The sequence below is a fragment of the Pieris rapae genome, chromosome Z (assembly GCF_905147795.1).
Source record: "Pieris rapae chromosome Z, ilPieRapa1.1, whole genome shotgun sequence".
NCBI classification, from domain to species: Eukaryota; Metazoa; Arthropoda; class Insecta; order Lepidoptera; family Pieridae; genus Pieris; species Pieris rapae.
The window spans coordinates 7,662,051-7,685,294 of NC_059534.1; the positions used below are offsets into that span (position 1 = coordinate 7,662,051).

At 31.2% G+C, this 23,244-nt stretch overlaps 2 protein-coding genes across 2 annotated transcripts; both read left to right on the forward strand.

Moving 5' to 3' along the window:
- Positions 1 to 3,485: 3,485 nt before the first annotated feature.
- LOC111000489 lies at positions 3,486 to 11,270 on the forward strand. The gene is made up of 8 exons (XM_022269938.2): positions 3,486 to 3,664; positions 4,270 to 4,422; positions 4,675 to 4,810; positions 5,187 to 5,314; positions 6,087 to 6,212; positions 7,131 to 7,295; positions 8,610 to 8,834; positions 11,131 to 11,270. The coding sequence occupies exons 1-8, from the start codon at positions 3,517 to 3,519 to the stop codon at positions 11,250 to 11,252; spliced, it is 1,203 nt and encodes a 400-aa protein (XP_022125630.1). The 5' UTR covers positions 3,486 to 3,516; the 3' UTR covers positions 11,253 to 11,270.
- Positions 11,271 to 14,157: 2,887 nt separating this feature from the next.
- On the forward strand, positions 14,158 to 23,164 carry LOC111000725 (band 7 protein AGAP004871). The gene is made up of 7 exons (XM_022270282.2): positions 14,158 to 14,260; positions 14,327 to 14,436; positions 16,954 to 17,026; positions 17,115 to 17,197; positions 18,452 to 18,711; positions 21,554 to 21,734; positions 22,353 to 23,164. The coding sequence occupies exons 1-7, from the start codon at positions 14,203 to 14,205 to the stop codon at positions 22,455 to 22,457; spliced, it is 870 nt and encodes a 289-aa protein (XP_022125974.1). The 5' UTR covers positions 14,158 to 14,202; the 3' UTR covers positions 22,458 to 23,164.
- Positions 23,165 to 23,244: the final 80 nt, after the last annotated feature.

A 23,244-nucleotide genomic window follows, 5' to 3' on the forward strand; every position in this document is an offset into this window, starting at 1 on the left:
AAAACTGGTTGGTGGATGACTGTGCCTTTGATGAGAATGTATTTTTGAGAGAGCCTAATAGATTTTATGATATATATTGTGTATGTGGTGCAGATAATAGATAAAATATTATTTTAGATAAATTGGTGTCTAATGAAACGTAATTGCTTTAGCTTGTCAATATGTATGTATATATGAATTAGAAATCAAAATACTGTTTTAGGTAAATAGTGCTTATAAACAAAACTAAATGTTTGCCTTTATTTTGTAAATATTTATTGTGTCTATCGCTTGATAAATGTCACGCGCAATCACAAAACAGCTCTTGTATTAAGTATTGACAATATACAAAATAATCATTCACTAACAAAGCTATATGTATAAGATTCAAATATCGTTACACCGATTGGGGTTTTACAAATTACATTTACGATAAACTCAATAGACAAAAGTCTTCAAACTCAGGAAACAATCCCAGAATAACGAAACTTGGGCCTGATTCTTTACAAATAGAAAAGATTGTCTAGTATCTTTAAAATTATAGGTATATATTTTTATTAATTTAGTTTTGATAATACAGCTTTATATGTAATTTGTAAGAGATGTGATATATGTTTTACACTTGCTTTTTGCTTATTTGATCAAAATTAGGTTTTTCTGTCTTAACAAATAGAAGTATCCATAAATCTTCTCGGAATGTATTAATAGGATTCTTATGGTTAGCCTTTTAAGTGTAATACCAAAAATGTTAAACGAATAATTTACCGTAGTATAACATTTTTTATTATATGTGATCCCTCCATAGTCTGTAAAAATGTTAAACAATTATTATAGTTTCTTTATTATAATTATTATTATATAATAGTAATTAAAACATTCTAAAGTAAATATTTACCATATTTTATATAAGAATTATATTTTTAATACAACGGATAACGTTTGATCCTAGATTGTTATATTATGTTAAAGCGAAATGTATTAATACTGTAGACACCCAATCAAAACAAATCAAACTAATTCAATATAAGTAATCAAACTATTCAAGTAATATGTCTCTTTTTATCACCGCTTAACCATAATTTAGCAGAAAGAGTCGGGATGATTGTATTTAAAAGATTGGAACGAAATTGATTTAGTTTAATAGGGGTTAATATTTAATGTTGTAGATGTTCCTTTTATAGATATTAAATAGTTTAGTTAATATTAAAGTCAGTTAGAAATACCTATATAAAAATAACAAATTGTTTATTCTTTGCTTAATTATTTTACATGTAATAGATATTGTACGCTTCATACAATTTATTATACACTGACGGACTCATAAACTGCATCAAAGTAAAAAAACGACTTTGAAATAAATATTTAATCAAGTATGTAAACTTTCTACACAGATTTAAATTGAAACGTCTAGATTGATTCTTTAACATTAAAACAGCGTAGGGTCCTTAAAATTAAAATTAACTTTTTTGAAGAAAATGAGAAATTTAAAGAAATTGGTTTAATTAAAAATTTGTTTTAACAATAGACACAAGCATTATGCAAGAGTTTTTTTTGTTTTAATAAGGTGTATTACCCCCACGTGCCCTTATTATGGATTCTAATCGGTTCCGTTCAGATTTGATTTGGGTTATTAAAACATCTTGTGGAAAATTGTCCCATTTTTCTGAAAGTGCTATTCTTAGTGGTGCCCCTGCCGTAGGCACAGGATTTCTCGCATATATAGCTCTTTTTAAATTATCCCAAAGATGCTCAATAGGATAAAGATCCGGGCTGCACGCTGGCCAATTCATTGTACGTATCCCAACCACTTCGCAATATTGTCAAACTTGTGCATTAGCGTACGGCCGGGCATTATTCTGTATTATAGTAACATTTTCGCCTATAAATCGCATGTAAGGCACCATGTAAGGATCTTCTAAGATCTCTGTTATGTAGCGATGTAGCTCACCCATCAATTCTGTTGGTAACAATAATTCAATTGTCAAAAGAATAAAAAATCAATAAGAATCAATTTTAAAAAAAAAACACGCAAATCTGATTATACGAGTAAATTTTCTTTTCCCGGCTACATTTTTTAGTTTAACTGCAGTTCTATTTTTAAATATTGTTTTTTTTTAAGATTAAGGGCCAGTCTCTGCATATTTATATAATTTAATCTAAAAAGTTTGCATACTTATTAAAAAAATCATTTCAAAGTAATCCTGAAGTATGATGCAGTTTATAAGTCCGTCAGTATAGTTGCATGAATCGTTTATGTCTGTTGTTAGGAAATAAGTAATTATTACGTTTTCGGACTTTTAATTTGACACGTGTGGCGGATCGTTATATATATTAATTCAACAGATTTATTTATAGATTTAGAAAGTGGTTATGTAACTTGTAATACGTCTATAAAACAATATATTACCACTTTCAATAAATTGAACACCATCTGTTATATATAATTATATCCTATATTATATATTGGATATAATTATCCATAATCCATTTAGGATTATGAACTCCAAAAATGTTTGCAGTATTGAATTGCTATTGTTTGTAAATTTTTCGTAATATAAAAATCCCTGGTACGAATCGAACCTTCTTTGTTAGTTATGTCATTAGATTGTTTGAAACTTTTCATACTCCGAAGCTAAGATGTGTATACGCTAGTGTTCATTAAAATAAACAGTTAACAATATTTAAAACCAGTATTAGAAACAATAGCAATTGCTTGTAAATTTTTATTAGTATAAAAATCCCATGTTACGAATCGAGTCTTCTTAGCTACGTATTTTGTTAATATGTTTGAACTTTTCATACAAGTTCATTCATTTATTTTATAAAAACATACTTGGAGTAGTCTAACGTTGATAAATATTTGACTAAAACTCCAATACTACGTGAAAAAAAAATAACTTACTGTGTAACTACTAACTAAAGCGTGTACAATACCATAATTAAAAGCCCAATTACTAGATACTCCTTATTTTCTGGACTGTGTGTTGTAATAAAAATAGATGTTGTGGTATCTCGTTTTATTTAAATCAGCATTTTTAAGGATTACTAACGAATTATATTGGTTGCCACCGGGGGTCTAACATGGGTTATTGTGTGGCACACCTCAATAAGACATGACAGAGATAGACGGGTCTCTTTGATGTTAGGAACACACCTACATTGCTTAGACAACAGTGAGTGCTTGTAATTTAATCTGCGCTAACCAACACATTTTGCGATTCAAAATGTGTTTCAGGCCTATCTCTACATGTTCTCATTTGCCAGTCTAGTGGTTACACACTAATTATTCTGTGACGTCATCTGGGTGTGAAACGTTTCATTCGCACTATTGGTGTTAAATTTTCGTTCCGAGCTGTTGAACCACTATGCGTGCAATAAATGTATATTCAAAGACATTGTCACCATCAAATTATGAAGAGAGAAATTTTATGCCATTGTTCTCCTTCCCGTTGTTATATTATAAATAGAAAGCATTTTCCTTTTGGTGTTCATTGTGACACGATGACACGAGTTTGCTTTTTCATATTTTTGTTACATATGTGCCAAAGCGTTGATGTTAATACCGGGACAACGAAAAATAAAAATTTCAGTATATTTCCAATGAACCGAAGTTTTATTAGGAAAAGTTTTCAAGATCTAAGGAAAACGGAATCTCGTTTTTGGCCAGTGCAGAAGGAGGGCAGGTGTAAGTACTTTAAGTTTATCACACACACTACTAAAACAAATGCTAGACGTTTTTTTAAATCAAAACTACAACTGGAAATATTCACTATTTTTATGTATGCTTAGCGAGCGCTATTATTAGCTATTAGCGCATTAAAATAATGCTGAATTATATCCGGAAATATAAATATATTTAGAATTATTAATTAATTAATTATTGAGCTTTTATATTTAGAAATAATATCTTATATCTTTAAACGAGCAATTCTTGTATATATATATAATTGGAATCTCGGAATCGGCTCCAACGATTTTCATGAAATTTAGTATACAGAGGGTTTCGGGGGCGATAAATCGATTTAGCTAGGAATCATTTCTAGAAAATGTCATTTTATTTGTGTTTTATCAACTTAAACATAGAATTGCTCGTTTAAAGATGTCAGTCAAATAAAAACTTAAATATGAATATAATTATCTTTATTCGATAATTATATTCATATTTCATAATTTTATAAGTATGTAATTCGTACTTAAATAATATTTCCAAAAAACACGATTTATAAAAAAAAATCGGTCATCCAGGTCCTTTAGAAATAATACGAGATAAATTTTTAACAACTTTTATAGTTCTTTCCCTGTTTACGGTCGTGACATTTCCTAACGGTGGTTGCGCTGGCGCATCGGGTGACAATGGAACGTGTATGGCTGCGCGTGAGTGCTCTTCCAGAGGCGGTTCGGCTAATGGATATTGCGCTAATGGTTTCGGTCTCTGTTGTGTTTGTAAGTATTATGAATATTAAAAACATTATAACACCACCGATTGCGCTACCATCGTTGTTCTTGACCTGAGATTTCTGTTTCGTGATATTTGCTTTTTTAATATGCGGTCATCTCAGCTTCCTAGGAGGTGATGAACCGCTTCACGCTGTCGACTTTTTGGGTCAAAGGTATACCGATTTCCTTATGACGTTTTCCCTCGCGTTACGAGCGATATTATATTCGATTTAATACCCTAAAATATTTATTTTGAAGTTATGACATCATGCGGCAGCACAACATCGGAGAATGGAACATATTTTGTCAATTCTGGATATCCCTCGCCATATGACGGCACTGGCTCGTGTGAACTTACTATAAACAAATCACATTCAACCGTCTGTCAAATAAGGTAATGGTTACATTATTGTGGAAACGACACGTCAATACGTAGTATCAAGTTGATATAAAAGTTGTGAAAAGTGACCTTTACAAGTCACGGGTAAGTTAACCGAGCGAATAAAAAATATAAAGTGAAATTAATAACACTGAATGGGTAACCTCTCACTCATGGTTCGGCATCCATACGTATTTAGTATAAAATATTATGTAATTTTAATTGATAGATTGTCGTTCTCCTTGTCTTCTATACTAGCCTAAAGTCATTTTATACGATCTTAGGCGGGCAAAAAAGTGAGATAAGGCCTCTGCGTTATACGCCCGAGTTACTTAATCGGCATAAATTCTTAACTTACAGAATACATACATATTTAAACTTAACTTTCTAGATTAGACTTCGATCGCTTTGTGATAGCCGGTCCGGAGAAAACGAACAACGTTTGTAATAGAGATCAGTTCATTGTTTCTGGAGGTAACCCAGTGCCTGCTATTTGTGGAATGAACCAGGGCAGTCACAGTGAGTAGTTTAATTAATATGACCTGAGTGGACTACCATGAGGTGTAAGTGCCGGTTTATTAAAGGCTGATCTTTTGTGCTAGTTTGTATCGTGAACTAAATTAACGGGCATTACGATCACGTAACTTAATCTGGTCTTAGTTGCCATCAAGTATCGTGTGTACTTAAAAAACATTTTAATTATTTCTTTCAATTAAAATCAGGTAATTTCAAACAAAATTCATGGTGGTTCCTCTGAAGCCTAAAATGATTTACTGATTAAGGAAATTTAATTGTTTTTACTAGAACTATAGAATTTAGATCATATTTATATAACTTAGATCTACAGTAGTTGCATAAATAATTTATATTTTTCAATTGATGTTTTACTGGATATCTTTCACGCTATTTTTCCTGTTCAGTATTAGACTGCTATATGTGGTACCATAGGACACTTGGGTTATGAAGGGGATATTTCGGGATACCAACGATGCAGCGAAGTATATATGGCTTAATAGCTCACATTCCTATATGGTATCGCATATATATAATAAAATGATAAGTATATACCGTAAGTATTGTATAGATAGACCTTGTTAATAAAATATTAATTGTATGCAAATATCTAAGTTTGCTGCCATTAACAAAACTTCGTAAGTACAGTGGATGGGTGTTTTAAATTTATATTTAAATATATAACTATTAATCCTATACATATATAGTCCCTATAGCACAACCTACCCAAGGTTGTAATTAATATCAAAATGAGACCTTTCGACTTAAAATATTTCAGTGTACATTGATGCTGGAATAGGTACAACAAACCCTGTTAAATTGACTTTTGTCTCCGGTGGCACATCGTTCGAAAGGATATGGAAAGTAAAAGTTACTCAAATACCCTGTGATACTATTTATAAAGGTAAGTAAAGAGAATCAGAATTTAATAAAAAAATAAGGGATTCCTGAACTAAATTGAGCCCTTCAAGGATTCTTGAATTAATATTTACTACCTTATCCTATTGATTAAATGGCGCACGTCGAAAGTATTTATGGAGATTTATACGCACAATCTTGAAGTTAAGATTTGTACACTTACCCCAACATTATATATTTTGAATATCAATGATTTAAATGATGCCTTTATTCGTCATACGAGAAATTTTTACAAGATATTTAGGTAATTTCATTCCATTCAGAAAGACAGACATAACATTTATTGCAAACTAAAAACACAAACACAAAATAACAATAATCAAAGAAAAAAAATTAAAAATTAAATTGAGAAATAATAATATTATATATTTTCTTATTCGGCTCGTTTTAAATGTGTAATGCGTATGTGCTATTGCTATAAATTAAAAGTTAAAAATAATTGTTAATTATTAAAAACTAAATTTCGTGGGATGTTTGTTGAGTTAATAGATGATAGATAGCTACGACTAATATAAGACTTTAATTTAAGACTCTTCATCGTTCTAATATTTCGTGGTGTCGCGTTTAAGCTCCCTCGAAATGAAGCCGTCCAATGCTGTGGAATGGCGAGCTTCTGAGTACAACCCCTTACTTGGTACTTGTTGGCATTACTACGCCAGAGAAAGTTTTTGTACAAATATTTAGGTTGTTTAGTAATTTGATGTGGTAAATAAAAAAAAATTAAATTAATTAAAAACAAACTTGCCAAATACAATTTTTGCCGACTTTTTATTGTTAGAATGGTAACACAAAACTGGGCGCATGCATTTTGTACCCTTTGCATCAATCCATACAAATGTCTTTTATTTGTATTTTTACAATAGTATCAACGATAGTTTATAAGGTTAATTTCTATAATTTTCAGCGGACGAGGGATGCCTTCAATATTACACTGGAGTTTCCGGTCAATTGCGGTCCTTTAACTACGACCCCACTTCTGGCTTACAGCTAAGTAATCAAGATTATGGTATTTGTATTCGAATGGAAAGAAACTTTTGCGGAATTCAATATACAGCTTGTCCGGACACTGGTTAGTATGTAACCTTCCATAGAATATAGAGGAAAGTGCCATCGACATATTTCGGTGATAACATAGTATAGGAGTCATATGTTTTGAAGGAGTTATTTTGCGATACTAACTACTTTGTCCTAAGCTATATAGTATAAGTGGAAAATAAGTAAAAAAAGAACTAATCGCCTCCTTTCCATGTAAAAATATTAGATATGTGTATGTTACTCTAACGGTATTGGAGGAGTTACTTGGTACATTAAAATCGGACGATGATGTCTTAAAACCAATTTAATAAAAATAACACTGTGTCATTATAAAATCTTCTTAATAATTTTAACCGAAATTCTATCGTTGCGTTGTTACGAATATAACGAAATGTCTTTGGCTAAATATTAAATATCACTTTGTATGACCTTGCTAAACACTCTCCTTGAACCCTCTTGTGGTAATCGATTTATTGGATAGGGCATTAATTGCTCCTCAGGTGCGATCGGTTTTTAGATGTCTGCGAATTAATAAAAAGAATTCGTTTTCCAGTAGACCTAAGACATTTTCTTGTTTTCGGCTAGAGTATTGAAAGCGAAGTGGAAGAACATAAAACTACTAAGAGCAAAGCAAAAAGACAATAATATAGTTATAGTTAGAATAAATAAAAAAAAATAAAAAAAATATTATATTTCCCCGTAAACTCCGTAAATATTTCATCACATCGTCAATACTACTTTTAATTAGAAGAGAACAATAAGTATGATTTCTTTTTGTGTATTGATAGTTAATTATTCCTTGTCTTATCTAAGTCTAAAAGCCCATTTCCGACAAGTCCCGTGAAGATTAGTTGGTACGAACAGACATAATTTATAAGTTGGTAGTGTGCCAACAATGCTCTCTGCTTAAGAGGATATCATGGAACAGACACCTCGCTAGAAAATAGGACTAAAATTTTAGCACTTAATTCTATGATTTAAAAATATAAATCTTTTAAAAGTTAAGACTTTATTGATATTAACTACATTAATATCAATAAATGCTAAAATTTCAAGCATTGCTAAACGCCTCTTGGATACCTGATCTGCATTGTTAGGTAAATAACTATTAAGCGAAAAAGATTTTTAGATAGAAAACTACTAGCAAAAACTAAAATTTATTGTTGGGAGTATAATATTTTTATTAGTATTATTTTCTAAAATTCTCCTTAATTTTCATCTACTTTAGAATAAATAAATTGTATACTGTATAAAAACAATATATTTGATGTGGTGTACTTTAATAAATATACTAGAAGTCATACCCACAGTTGACTTCGAGAGATGTTTTCATAATATTTTTTTTCAGTTAACAATCGATCGCGTTCATTCACATTAAGTGGCAACAGTAATGGACCAGTTAACTCAATGATAGGTTCTGGAGTTGGACCAAATAATTGTGCCAACGATTGGCTGTTAATACCATGTGCCGCAAATGTTGGTAGAATACAGCCGGCGCAAGCTTTATGCACAGACAGGATTTGTGGTGGGACTTTCTCAGCTGATTTGTCTATGCAATCTGCGTCGGTTTTAAGTAAGTAATTAATCATATTATAATCTAAAATTTTATGTAAATTTAAATTAATCCTGAAATTTAATTTTAATAGTCCGGTCAAATTAGACTAAAAAATAGGGGTGAGGTTACAAAAAAGCCCACTTGGCTGAATATTGGTAGAATTGTTCAATATAGTAATAGTAATATGTAGTACGTAGTCCCTGCAGACTGAATGTACTTAGCGAATGAAAGGTGTGGTCCATTATTGTACATTTTAGTAATATCCCTCGATGCCATACCTTCTGTTAACTGTCAAATTACTTAAAGTTATTAATCACTTAATTTATCATCTACTAATTTAAAAATATATTTGTTGTTCTGCCGATTACTACTGAGCCCAGAAAGAGAAATGAAAACAAAGTAATCTGATAGGCATAAGAACTTGGTCAGCGTTTGGCCGTCTTAACATAAAATTAAAGTACTGTTTAATGATTCGAAACGAGATTTGATGCTAAGTCATTAGATACACTGGTAACTCAATAATGTATTGCTTGATTTTCTCCTTCTTCTTTGTCCTTATAGGTCATGCCTATCTTGAGAACCCTAACCGATGGGTCGACCCGCTACGTCCAAGCCACTTTATCCTCTACTTGTCCATAATTGGTTCAATTTGGTCAGAGCAACGGGTGATAAGGTGATAGTCCCCGACTTCTCCTACCATCAAATGTCCCTGCCATTATTTGATTGGCGGAACTATTCGATTCTATCCTGGCAGTATTGTTATTCCAATTGATTGTTAGTCCTATCTTTAGTTATTTGAGAATGGACTTAATTGTTCGATTTTCAAGTCCATGGTATTGGCCACAATCTTCTCCAAAACCACATCTCGAATGCCTATTTTTTTTTCGGTCCGCTGTACGAATTGACCAGGACTCTAATACGTACAAAAATATGGAATACCAAAGTCCTGAGGAGATTTGTATTGCAATGTTCTGGTGATATTTCTCTTAGCTGATGTAGCCATTTTGTATTTCTGCTATTATTTGCTAAATCTGGGAAATAAATAACGAATGACAAATGTTAATTATATAGCAACTAAGTGACACAAACGTCTGTATACATGCCTTCAACACAAAAAGTCAGCAGCTTAAACACAGAAGACTATTTAAATTTCTATATATATAAAATTCTCGTGTCACAATGTTCGATCCCATACTCTTCCGAAACGGCTCGACCGAATCTTATGAAATTCTTTATACATTTTCAGTAAATCTGAGAATCGGCTACGACCTATCTATATCTATCAAACCCCTAAGTGATAAGGAGTCCACACCAAAAATTTTAATTTTAGACAAAATTTAAGTGTTTCTATTTTTTTATGATAAACCACACGAAAATACTTACACCCCTTAATTTTTATGTATCCTCTACAATCAACCCCTTTATTTATTCGTAAGAATTTATAAATTGATCTCCGACGTTAACATAAAGAAAAATCACAGAAAACTAGGGTAGCATAGCAAAATGTTCCAAAATATATCTATATAGGACACAACTTTATAGGTACTTTGACAATGATTAATTAATTTGAATTAATTTTATCACAATGATTATCAATAAAGATTACAAAAAAATATATAATATCTAAGTATTTGTAGTCTGCTAGAGAGTTATGTATCACCTACTATGTCACAAATATCAGTAGCCAGTAAAGGCAACTTTGCTGCATGCGTTCCCCTTTAAATAAAAGTTGTTTTAAATTTATGATACCGCATCTGACTAACGAGTATTCCCAGTTGTAAAGGTTTTTATATCGTTGGTTGAAGCAAAATTTATATTTTATATTCAGATTTCTAAAGGACTCATTTCTTCACCATAATAATTTTTTTACTTATAAAAATACACGTCAGTATTGTATAGTTAATTTCACTATAAAAATTACTTTTCCTTTCAAAAAAGAATTAGTGCTGTTTCAAAACAAGGACTGACGAACACAATGTATATTTATATCTAACTAACTAATATAAATAATAATTATATAACTAAAATAAATAATTTTCGTAACGAAAAATGAAAGCCATAAATCTTAAAAAAAAAAAAATTATGTTATAAATCTTTAATAGTGACTGAAATTTAACTATTCTAATACATTCTTTTAACTTATACAATAATTTAAATAGTTGTACCTAGATTATCAATTGTAAAATATATCTGAATTCTTTGACTAGTTTTTTTAAAAACGCTTAAAGATTTTAACGTTACTTATAAATGTTACATGAAACTCTTATAACCCCTGTAAGTTATCTTTATTTATTTTCTTTTGTAAAATTTTCAGCTACAGTTAAACCATTTCGTCTTTGGTTTCATACAGACAATATTGAAGCGCCGGTGGACGTCGACAATAGAGGGTTTTGTCTGAACTACGTACAACAACCTTGCACAAATAATGTTATATGAATAAATAGTATGGAAACAGTCTGCGAGTTTTCTTTATAAAATATTACCTTAACTACAGATATAAAATATGAACGCTGTAAATTCTATTTTTCTTGCCTAAGGATGCATTTAATGTACAAATAGTAATCATAGATATCGAGAGACTGCTCCTGGTACATTTGTGGCAGCCCTTAAATATCAATCGTGTAAATAATAAATAAATTTATATCAGTTAATGAAGATTTTTTAATGCACTAAAAAAAAAGGATTCAACGTTTGAAGCCTCATTACTCATTCGGGAATGGTGCGGACATGTCGCTGGGTCGATTTCTATTACGCGATCTCGTGAAAGGAGACTACTGTAACTAACCCAAAAAATGTTGTAATGAATCCAATTTGGATTGGATTCGTCCGCATAATTATTTACTGCTAAAAAAAATTATTGCACAGTTTACGATCATATTAATTAAATTGTTGTGAAACATTTCAATTCGACTTAGGGTCCTTCAAGAAAAGAGCTTACCAATTCTTGAAAGGCCGGCAACGCACTCGCGAGCCCCCTGTTCACACGATTGGCACCTTTTACCAAGGACGTAAAATTATCGTATCATAGTATCGTATACTATATTAAGAATGAAATTAAAAGATCCAACAGGATAACCAGTAAAAAAATTATCGTACGTACTTCGTACATCCGGTATATCGTATCTCTAACTCACGTCAAACGTAGCCGCTTTGTACTCAAGGCTTTGAGCTGGCCAGCAAACTGCTGACGACCTTTTCAGAATAATTCAAATAATTAAAAGTTTTAAATTGAAGCCGATCCTTGGCTAATTTAGATAGCATTATATCATAGCACGATATCAGACCTGAAACCCTGTGGGCATAAAATCGATAATGTAATTAATTGCGTTCAAGAGCATCACAAGTTGAAAATTATGAAACCTATATATCTTATATATAAAATCCAAAAATTATTAAAACATTAAACGAATTTAAATTGGACGTACTGGACGGATGCATGACATGAAAAATATTCTTATGATAAAATGGAAGTACGTAAATGTTATCTCTAAAGTGCGTTGTATATGGAAATACATATTTTCCTCGTCATATTAGAGTCTGTTACATCTGACACCCTCTTTTATAATAAATCACTTTTGTTTTAGATCTTGTGAGATCTTAAGTGACATTGTTAAGAGAATACAATAAAAACATCCCCCCTTAATTTACCTACTACATTTTTTATTACTATATCTAATACTAGTTTTGGTTACATATAAGGTTTTATTAAACTAACTTATTAAATATTATTAAAACATACATTCCTGGCAATAAGTCTCAACGATCAAAAAGTCAATTGATTCTAGAGACTTCATGGAAACTAGTTAATTATATAATATTTATAATTTACATAAAAGTTTAATCTTCATGTTTAGAGCATTTCGTTTTATAGCACTTATGTAACTTGACATACGAAACATACTCCCAAGAAATTATCAGTATTAGGAATATTGGTAGCGGCTAAAAACGTTATCCTCATAAAATTGCGGGATAAAATTTATTGCCTGAAAAGATGCTTAGAGACGAAGCTTTATTTCGCAAAAAATTACACCGTTTTTAAGCACAAAATAAATATTAAAATTAAATGGGTGTTTAAACTATTTGATAAATCTACTTGTAAAGAAATTAAAAAATCTTAGTAATTATAAATAATTTCATATTGTGAATAGTTTCTATTTTTAAGTATGCATATAGCAGTAACTACTACTTATTTTCAAATATTATTTTTATAAGTTAAGACTAGAATTCTTTATAAACTATAATTTAGCTAGATATACTAGTTTTGATTAAAATCAGTGACCAATCATAAATATTTACAAAGACATCCCAAAATAGGTTTAAAATCACTTCGTATATAACATTTGAATACGCACAATTCGAATACAACATAATTTCACGCAATAAAACTTTATCTACTCGTAATTACGTAATTAACCGCCTTCCGTGTTTTAAATTAAACACGGGAGCAGGAGTACCGGAACTACCAACTACTAGGCCAGATGGTTTAAAATATTTCAGATGCAACGCTACAGAAAATGTTACTGCTAATCTTTTTAAACAGAATAACATAGAAATACATTTAATTATATTTCAAGTCCTCTATGGCCAATCTCCAAATTACACATTAAACAGGTTTAAAATTTTTCAGTGAAGAAAATTCTTAGCACGCGTCTATCGACGGTTTTCTTGATCCTTTGTTCAGGCGTAATAAAGATATTATCAGTCTCCGAATCACGTTCGTAAAGCGACGGAGTTTTACCACAAATCCTTTCTCAAAGACTAAAAATTAGAAATACAAGTATATATATATTTATATTTATTAATTTAAAAAGATATAGATAAGAATCATTGTAAATAAAACTTCAATTACAAAAATATAATTACTAGTATTCATGTAACGTATTTGACAAACTTTATATACTTTGTGTTCATAAGTCTAGTTATAGGACTAATTAAATAAATAATGTGAATTTATGTCATGTAATTGTACCATAGCAGGCTTGTTAATAGAAATTACTTATGGGAAATAGGTGCCCCTAAGCGAGCTTTCGCTTTAATTTCGCGAAGCTAAACTTTTACGTCCTTTGATAAGGGTTTATTTAGTCTATGACGCCTCAGCCTCCTGGCAGTGACCTCCCCACTTTCGGCTGGGACGGACGTACAGGAAAACCGGCATCCTGGCGCGCTACTCTGATTCAACCACTATGGTGGTTGCTGAAACATCGAGTGAGTTAAAAGTTTAATAAAACACGTTACAATTTATACCTACTATTTCTGGAATCGTTCATCAAGTTGTTGTTTCTCACATGAATTATTTATTGAAAAATGAACTTGCCCTATACATACGTGTCAGTCGTTTACAAATTGCCTTCGGAATATTACGTTTATCGAAATAATCCGTACGCAAATGACAACTGTGTTGGAAATGTCCAGTCGCCAACATTTGTATCCAACAATAGCGACATGTAATTATATTTTTTTGTCTTACAATTTTTATTTTTTTTAAATAATTTACGTTTTCTTCATTTCAGCTAATGATGATAACGATACAGAATCGAAAACATGTGGAAAGATTCTTGTTGTTTTATCGTGGATTTTAGTAGTGGTCACGATGCCTTTTTCCCTCTTCGTGTGTTTTAAGGTAAAATATTTTTATGTATTGCTATGCGTATCTTTACTTTTCACATCCAATAGCTCTTATTCTGATAGATTAAATACTGGATACAATTCAATATATTCATGTGTGTACGTTGATATATACGAACGCATTTATTTGTCTATAGGCGAACGTTATTTCGTTAAAAGTACAGTAAAATTGTGTTTATACCTTTAATTATTAACATTAAAATTTAAAATTTTAATGTTCCGTGTGTTATTAAGATTTTACAATGACATATTTTCGATATTATTTAATTTAAAAAAATTAAATATGGATATCATAGGAATTTACCCGGACTACCACATGATTTATGTATGTAGCCAACGTTAATTATTTTTTTAAACAATAATTAGTTTTATAGTACTGTTGATATTTAGAATTTATTTAATTCCTTTCAGGGGTTAAATCAATTTTTATTTCTTAATATAAATGAGAATGATGATTTCCCATAAATATGATCAATTACCTACTTAAGCTGGCGTTTTAATATATTTAATAAAATTTTCTTACACATAATCAAATATGTTAACAGCGGTTTAGGTATTTAATCTTGTAAAAATCTCAATAAATTCGCTTTAAATATGTGTATGAATTTTTTTGTACGGATCTTAAGGACCGTGAATATTCTTTTGCATCCGATATCATATCAGTCTTGTGGGCTTTTTAAGCCGAAAAAATAATTGTATTACCAAGTATCGAACCCAGAACATGCCACTTACACGCACAATAACGATATAAACGCATTAGTTTTTGTAAAACTTTTTAATTGTCAGATCATTGAATGTGGTAATGAGCTTTCAGAAGATATTTAGAATTTATTTCTTTCAATGCATTCAGGCATCGCTACGAACAGTGGCCATTAAATACTGACCCACATACACAAAGTAGACTTACGTAGCAGGTTAGCTTAATACTGAAGCGAGTCGCATTGAATAGAAAAGCATACGTTTGCATTTAAATGCAAGAGAAATTCTAAACTTTATTCAACCCACAATCGAATTACACTTGAATAGATCACGAAGGCAATAAGATCAGAAAATCTATGCTTACGAACTCTAGAATTTTAAATATGCATTTAATCTCGCAACATGAGAACTGAAAGCTTTAATATTTAGATCAAGTAGCGCACTTGAAATAAACTAGGAAATTTTTATGTACAAAAATTTGTAACTATAAAATTTATTAGAATCAAAATTCTTGTATAAGCTATTTTTAGACTAATGTGCTTGAGCTAGATTATCTTTGATAGTTTGAAGATGATAAGCTTCATAAGTGGAAACTGCTGTCATCTTGTAAATAGGGCAGCAGTTTTTATTATAATAGCACAGGCAATCCCAATAGGGTTCATTGCAAGCGATACGAGCGCGCTAAAAAGAATAAATTACTAGGTTAGCAGAAGACTGGAACTGAGAGCTGAATTGTAAATTATAAAAATTTCCTTTGATAGCCAAGCAAACACTGTCGTTAATTAAAGTCACCTTGGTTTTGGCTAAAGTAGGTTAATGTTAATTACTTGAATTATGTGACTAGCGTTCCCGACTATATGAATACGTAAATGGGATAATTAGAAGATGATCACAGTTACAACAAATATTGCATAATAAATACTATGTGAGTTTACAAGATAATCTACTATTTATAATTATTACTTAATTACTTTCATAATTAAGTATATATACGAGGCTCAAGACCGAACGCGATGGAGAATCACTGTGGACGCCCTCTGCCCCACCTAGGGTTTATAGGACATTATCTCTTATACTATTTATAAATATAACAATATTCATACATAAAATATAATCTTTTTAGTGCACCGCCTAAGTTGTTATGATCAAGTTCATGGCATTATACAACCAGGCATACTTTATCTCCCACTTTATAACATTCTAAATTCCAGACGTACCTAATTACAAAAAGGCGTAGTATATTTTTACCGACTTCTCAAAACTTGCAGGAACAGGTTTACAATTTGGTGTGTAATTTTTTTTCCTATAAAATATCTCGTATCAGTTACGCGTGATTTTTCAGGTGAAGAACCCGTGCGTTATTATTGATTAACTAAAGTTTCTAAATATAGGTCATGGAACACGTATGCAAACCATTTAACTACTTAGGATTGACAACTGTTAGGTTACAAAGCATAACTGCAGGCTGCATAAGAAAGAATATCACTTGATTCCTAAGGCAATTCCAAGTATGCTACAAGACTAGGTGAATGAAAAACTATTTAGGTCAAACTTCCTATAAAAATTGTCCCAAGCTAAACACGTTTCTCTTTATGTTCAACCCTTGAATATTCCAGTTTTATAAGATTATTAAAAATGCTTATATTCCCGTCTTTAAAGATGCATCTATGTATAAACCTTCAGAGGTATATTCCTAATTAATGGTACGACGAAATTATTATATTATTATTTTACTAATTTATTTTCCAAAAAGTTTTTATTAATTTAATCAACGAAATACTAGCGATTAAAATCTTCATTATTTTGTTTATAGGTCGTTCAGGAATACGAAAGGGCCGTTATATTTCGGTTGGGACGGCTCCTAACAGGAGGAGCAAAAGGCCCTGGTGAGTATTAATACAGATACACAATTTTATTTCGCCAAAAACATGGATTTAGCAACAGGGGTATGAATATAATATTTTTCCCCCGCAGGAATATTTTTTATTCTGCCATGCATTGACTCTTACGCGAGGGTAGACCTGAGAACTAGAACCTACGACGTTCCACCTCAAGAGGTAAGATTGATAATACGTTTAGTTTGAAAATGTTTAAATATAAGGTGATATATCTGGCTACCTGTAAATGCTAAACAACGTACCCGACGTTTTGAAAGCTGAAAATATAGAGCTATATAAATTATGACTACTGAACTAAAATACTGAACATTATGTTCAGTAATTTAGTTGTATTTGGTTGGTTCTTAAGTGTAGAGTTGGAACCATCTTGGGACACGGCCTTTTTTTACGCATATCCCAGCGGCATTTTGCTCAAACAACATTATTAAAAATTAATAAAGCAAATTCATATCCCATTAGATTTATTACTTTTTAAATTTTGAGTCCCACTCAAACATAATTTACAATGCCTACCTACTAAAACCTGTAAGAAGCTTTCAGCTCGCCAATCCTTACCCCGTCATATGCGAATGTCGGGGCCTTGTGTTTTTTGATACTTTCTTCCATTGCTTGTTATGCAATGAATTTAACATTATATATGTAGCATCTTATTTGATTCTTTAGTAGAAATATTATTAAAATAATGTAATAAAGATCCCGTTATGGTCGGTTCATTGTATTTTGTGTTTGTGTACTTTGTCCACTGACTGTTCAGTTATTGTAAACTGGTTATTGCAACGGTCTTAGAATATTAATTATTTTCATTAAAATCTAGGTATTTGATTTGACGAAATAATCGCGCTACTTACAAGTGATTCAAAGTGAAATAAGAAAATATTTCTCTTTGCTTTCACTGGAAAATTCCATTTAGTTAAATAATTTCAACCAAATTCTTAGAAATCGCGTTTCAAGGTTACGTAATTAAAAACTCGCGGTATTTTTTGCTCGGACCGTTGTAAGAAGGGTGGTTGGCCTAAGGGTTTGAACGTGCAACCCTGGTCGTGCGTTCAAATCACGGCTGTGCTTCTATTAAATTTTCTTTCTGCATTTAATATATGCTCGAAACCCTAATATTGATTTAACAACTTTTACAGGGCAACAAGTTAAATGGGATCTTAGCAATACACTAATATTAAAACATATCTGTTTTGTGTCAAATATCCATGTCTAAAAGACGTCCAACCAGCCAGCATCCCATATAACTTAAATTATATACATAGAGCCCACCAAATGATGTCATTTACCGACAAACCCCAACTTCGACCTTTTAATGTTCGTAGCGCTGTCTTGGTGCAAATAGGCGTTGGAAATTACATAGCTGTTCTACGCAGTAAGCATGTTGCGAATATGAAAACGTTAATATTTATTCAACAGGTACTCACAAAGGACTCCGTAACTGTATCTGTGGATGCTGTGGTATACTATAGAGTGCATAACGCTACAATATCCATAGCGAACGTAGAAAACGCTCATCATTCGACACGCCTCTTGGCTCAGACCACGCTTCGTAACACTATGGGCACTAGACCTCTACACGAAATACTAAGCGAACGGGAAACCATTTCAGGAAATATGCAAATCTCTTTAGACGAGGCAACAGAAGCATGGGGCATTAAGGTGGAACGAGTTGAAATGTACGTATTCACACATTCTATTAATATTTTTTTAACATGCAGACATATGGCCGCAATTTCTTTATGTTTAGCGAGCTAAGCCTATTGAAGAGTACACCTAAGTTGTGCCTATATATTCGAATAGGCTGTTTTCGAAACTGGGGAAAATAAAAAAAGATAAAGTTTAACTCATTGGCTATTTAACAAGAAACAATAGTATAATTAACGAACAGAACCTCTAAGAGATATAATAAATATTTAGTGTGTCTCCATGTGGAGACTTTAAAATCGGATTTGCAATTAAATTTTCCGTAGCCATGGGAGCAAAGTCCAGATTCGTTTCACAATGAATTAAGTTCAGTTTATTTAGGTTTCACATTGACAAGTTAGCTGATAGACTTTTAATGTTTTGGTTTTGTTTCATGTGAATCTGAGAAATGTGATTTTATATTCGACTTAACTGTCCGGTTGTTCTGAATCATTTCAGTAAATTATCATTAGGCACACTATATTTTCGTATGTAATTAAATCAAAAGGGACAATCAATACAGAAACAATAACGATTGAAAAGTAATTAGCTACTTTATTATGCTACTACTACCTACATGCATAAGTCATGAAAGTCAAAGAAAATGAAGGCTACATTTACAGAATTGTTTATTTTATTTTTGTTTTAAAACATATATTTTAGTTATTTCCTTCATGCATTAAATATAAAATATTACTTATGTTTCTATAATTAAGATGCATATGGTATTTGCATGTCCCAATGTCATTCATATCAAGACACGTGCGTATATTATAAATTGATTCCTTCTGAATTCTTATGAAAAACCAGTCGCGCCCAAAGTAATAACATTTAGTTAAGTTCTTATTTTAACCCACTTCTAATTCCCTGAGATGGAAATGCTTATAATTCGATACTCATACTTTATTAATGTGATCCTGTCAAAATATAATCTTTATATATAAATCTTCTGTGAGTGTGTATGTCACTGAACTTCTCTCAAACGACTGGACCGATTTTGACGAATTTTTTTGTGTGTGTTCAAGGGGATCTGGGAATGGTGAAGATGGAACCTTTGTTTTTACTTAAGCAAGTAGTACTCTTAGTTTGGCTTGGACTTAGATTATATTAATATTGTTTAGCCTCATAACCATCCACTGTGCAAACAAACAATGCATTAATAAAAATATATTATGCTTTCGGCAATGAATATGCTGTCGTTTGTTCAAGGCCAATGTGAGCATATAATATGTACATCCAACACGATATTGTTGAGTCTGTTTATTTATTTAATAATCACCCAACATTGAATCAACATTTCCATTTAAAAAATAGTCACTCATGTCCACATTTCTGATATTATTTTATTAAATATCGTACCTACTTATTTGTGTGCTTAGTTGATTAAAACCATCAATAAAAAAATTAAAATCAAAATTCGTTTTTTCAGTTTAGATGCGTCTTAGCATGCATATGAATGAAAAAACGTTTACAAAAAAAAACCGTCATATACCGGTGATATAAATTTAAATAATTATCTGAAATAAAGCTGCCTCAAAATTTTTCCACTTTAGTTATTTTTTTAAAAGATTTCATCATAAAGATTGACAATAACGCCCGCTTTCACATCCTAGTTCCATCTCGGGAAACATTCATTTTCCCGGAACGCTGGCCTAAATCGAAAAACTATGTTGAACATACAGTTGATACATGGCATTTGTTATCAGTTTTTGGATATCGTACTGACAAATAACTTTGCTACTTACAAACTAATTATTATTAAGGCCTGAATGAATTGACATCAACAATTAACATGAGCTTCAAAAAGACGTGTGGTTAATAAGTTATAGCTCGTTATATATTTACATATAAAATCATCATGTTTTGTGGAGACTTTCATCCATTGGATTTAATTGTAATTTTAAATTGTAGTGATTACTGTCGCTGTTCTATTGGATATAGGTATTATTTAATTGTATATAATTCTAGAGGACTATGATTTTTACTTATATATTATAGAGATGCTGCAATGGAACTGTAATGAGGTTTATGTGTATAAATAATAGAATATAACTAGTATTAACAAGAGAAACTAGGTATTCAGGTGCTCAAACTAATAAATCTTACATACTACAATGCAAATCAGTATTTACACAGATTTAAAGTATTTTATTTTGATAGGAGACCTGTGTATTGTTGATACTTTTTCTAAAAAAATGTTATAAACTATACTCAAACTTCGAATTCGATTCCAGATTTGACAATTTCAGTGTTGCAACGTTATGACGAGTAAGAAATAGTGACGTTGCGAATTTTTTCGATACGGAAATATTATTATTATAGAATATTTCCGGATCGAAAGTTCATTTTTCACGTACTTGCAGGTGTTGCTGATCATTACTTTTTCAGTGACAGTGAAAGCTTTTCGAGGACGTTTTTTTCTTGGGGACAAGAAAACATCCACGTCTTTTTGTGATGTACTTGGCTTAGGATCCATTTTGATGGAAAACCAAAACAAATATATTCACTTAAAGTTCACAAAAAAACTATAAACTATACTACAATAAAAACATAAATAATAACTTTTTATAAAGAAAGCAGATGTTTCTAATTAATAAAGAATTATTATGAATAATTATGTATTTATTTAAATAAAAATCAATAATTTATTCGTTAATTGGTACACCAAGATTATGATTGAATGAACATAAACATACATCGCGATTGTTCGTCAATTATTGTATTGTGTACATCACTACACTTTTATATGCGGTATCATTATTTTACAAAATGACAAACCGTGCAGGCCAAGAAAGGGAAAAAAAAAGCCACTGTTTCTATAATATATGCTAACAGTAAGGATGTTCGCTTGCCCGTGCAACTGCAACGAGCAATGGCAGCTGAGGCTGAAGCCGCGCGGGAAGCTCGAGCCAAGGTGATTGCTGCTGAAGGTGAGCAGAAAGCGGCCCGAGCCCTTCGCGAAGCCTCCGAGGTTATCGGTGACAGCCCCGCAGCCCTACAACTCCGTTACTTACAGGTATATCTTTAAAATTTAATCTCGGACTAAATAATTTCGTTCCAATGTCAGAACGCGTAACTGATTTTTTTAATGTAGTCTAAAAATAACGAAAACATAAGCTTTGAATTGTTGCTGATAATATTGTATAACGTTTATATTTAAATGTACAGAGTAGTTACTTAATATGTACTATATTAATATAGGAGGCTTTTGAAATTTTCTATTAAACTTAAATGATTAGTGATTATTTGTGTGCCGCCACGTACTTAGTGTCGCGTTTATTAAATTATGTTACTTTTAACAATTATTCAGTTATTATTTAACATGACCGTTACGTAAAACGGAATATGATGACGTCATCGGTCTAGGTCATTCGATCAATTCAGCGAATAGTATTACCTTGTAAAACAACCAATGGCGTTACGACCTTTTAAGTTTGGGTCTCAAATTTATGTATGCTTCATGATCATTTTTTTTTATAATAGGCGATTTTTTGACGATTAGGTGATCAGTCTTCTGTGTCACACGCCGTCGACGTTTTGGTTCTTAATGCATGATGTCGCACAGTGAAGACTGGTCACAATTTTAAATTTTCTAAGTGATTATGTAAAACAACATTTAAAACAATTTTTACAGACTTTAAACACAATATCTGCTGAGAAGAACTCAACGATTGTATTCCCGCTGCCCATCGACCTCCTTACTTACTTCATAAAGGCTAAAGAGTATCCATCTCATTAACTGAATTTGGTAATTGCTATATAAATGAAGATATACGTTTTGATTATATAAAACAATCAAAAATAATCATAATAGTATATATGTACCTTTGTTTATCAGAATAATGACAAATCAAAGGACGCTAGTACAAGATTGATCGAAATGACGTAATTGGCAAATCGTGAAAAAAAAATCCATACTACAAAGTAATAGTAATCTCCAATACTTGACTGTTGAATTCAATGGACGTAGAGTCACAGTTATTCAGTGTTGTGAATTGCCGAAAATTAAGTTAAATTAGGAACACAAAACAGTACGTTTATACATGTACAAATGTGGACAACCTTACGTATAATTTCGAAACTGTAGTGCAGGAAAATATTCGAAGATATTAAGGCCATAATATTTAACCTGCCGTGCAGTTTTCTTTTATTTGATCAAGCTTGTACTGGCCCTACATACGTCGGAACAATTTAAAAAGTGTTTTTTATGTAATATGTATAAGATATATATATAGAAATATAGAATATATATAAGAAAATACAGAACTCTGCTAGTTGACTAGCCAATATGCTAATGTTTACATATCAGTGTGTATCGATTATTAATCTTCGTAATGGTAAAATAAATTCATGTCATGTCGCTTCAATCAAATTTCTCTTTCTCTTTGTCGTTTTGTAAATCAAATTTTTAAATACTTACGTCTGCTAATTTATGAATAAAATAAAGTTGTTTTAAATAAATGTTTATTTTATTTCTACGTCATGATAAAGGTAAAACGTTCGTTCTATTACAATAACTATCAGCT

Coding starts and splice junctions, on each gene's coding strand:
- LOC111000489 (XM_022269938.2), top strand. CDS start 3,517: ATGTGCCAAAGCGTTGATGTTAATACCGGGACAACGAAAAATAAAAAT. Junction 3,665..4,269: donor AGTGCAGAAGGAGGGCAGGT/GTAAGTACTTTA, acceptor CAACTTTTATAG/TTCTTTCCCTGTTTACGGTC. Junction 4,423..4,674: donor TTTCGGTCTCTGTTGTGTTT/GTAAGTATTATG, acceptor TTTATTTTGAAG/TTATGACATCATGCGGCAGC.
- LOC111000725 (XM_022270282.2), top strand. CDS start 14,203: ATGACAACTGTGTTGGAAATGTCCAGTCGCCAACATTTGTATCCAACA. Junction 14,437..16,953: donor CCCTCTTCGTGTGTTTTAAG/GTAAAATATTTT, acceptor TTTTGTTTATAG/GTCGTTCAGGAATACGAAAG. Junction 21,735..22,352: donor TACAACTCCGTTACTTACAG/GTATATCTTTAA, acceptor CAATTTTTACAG/ACTTTAAACACAATATCTGC.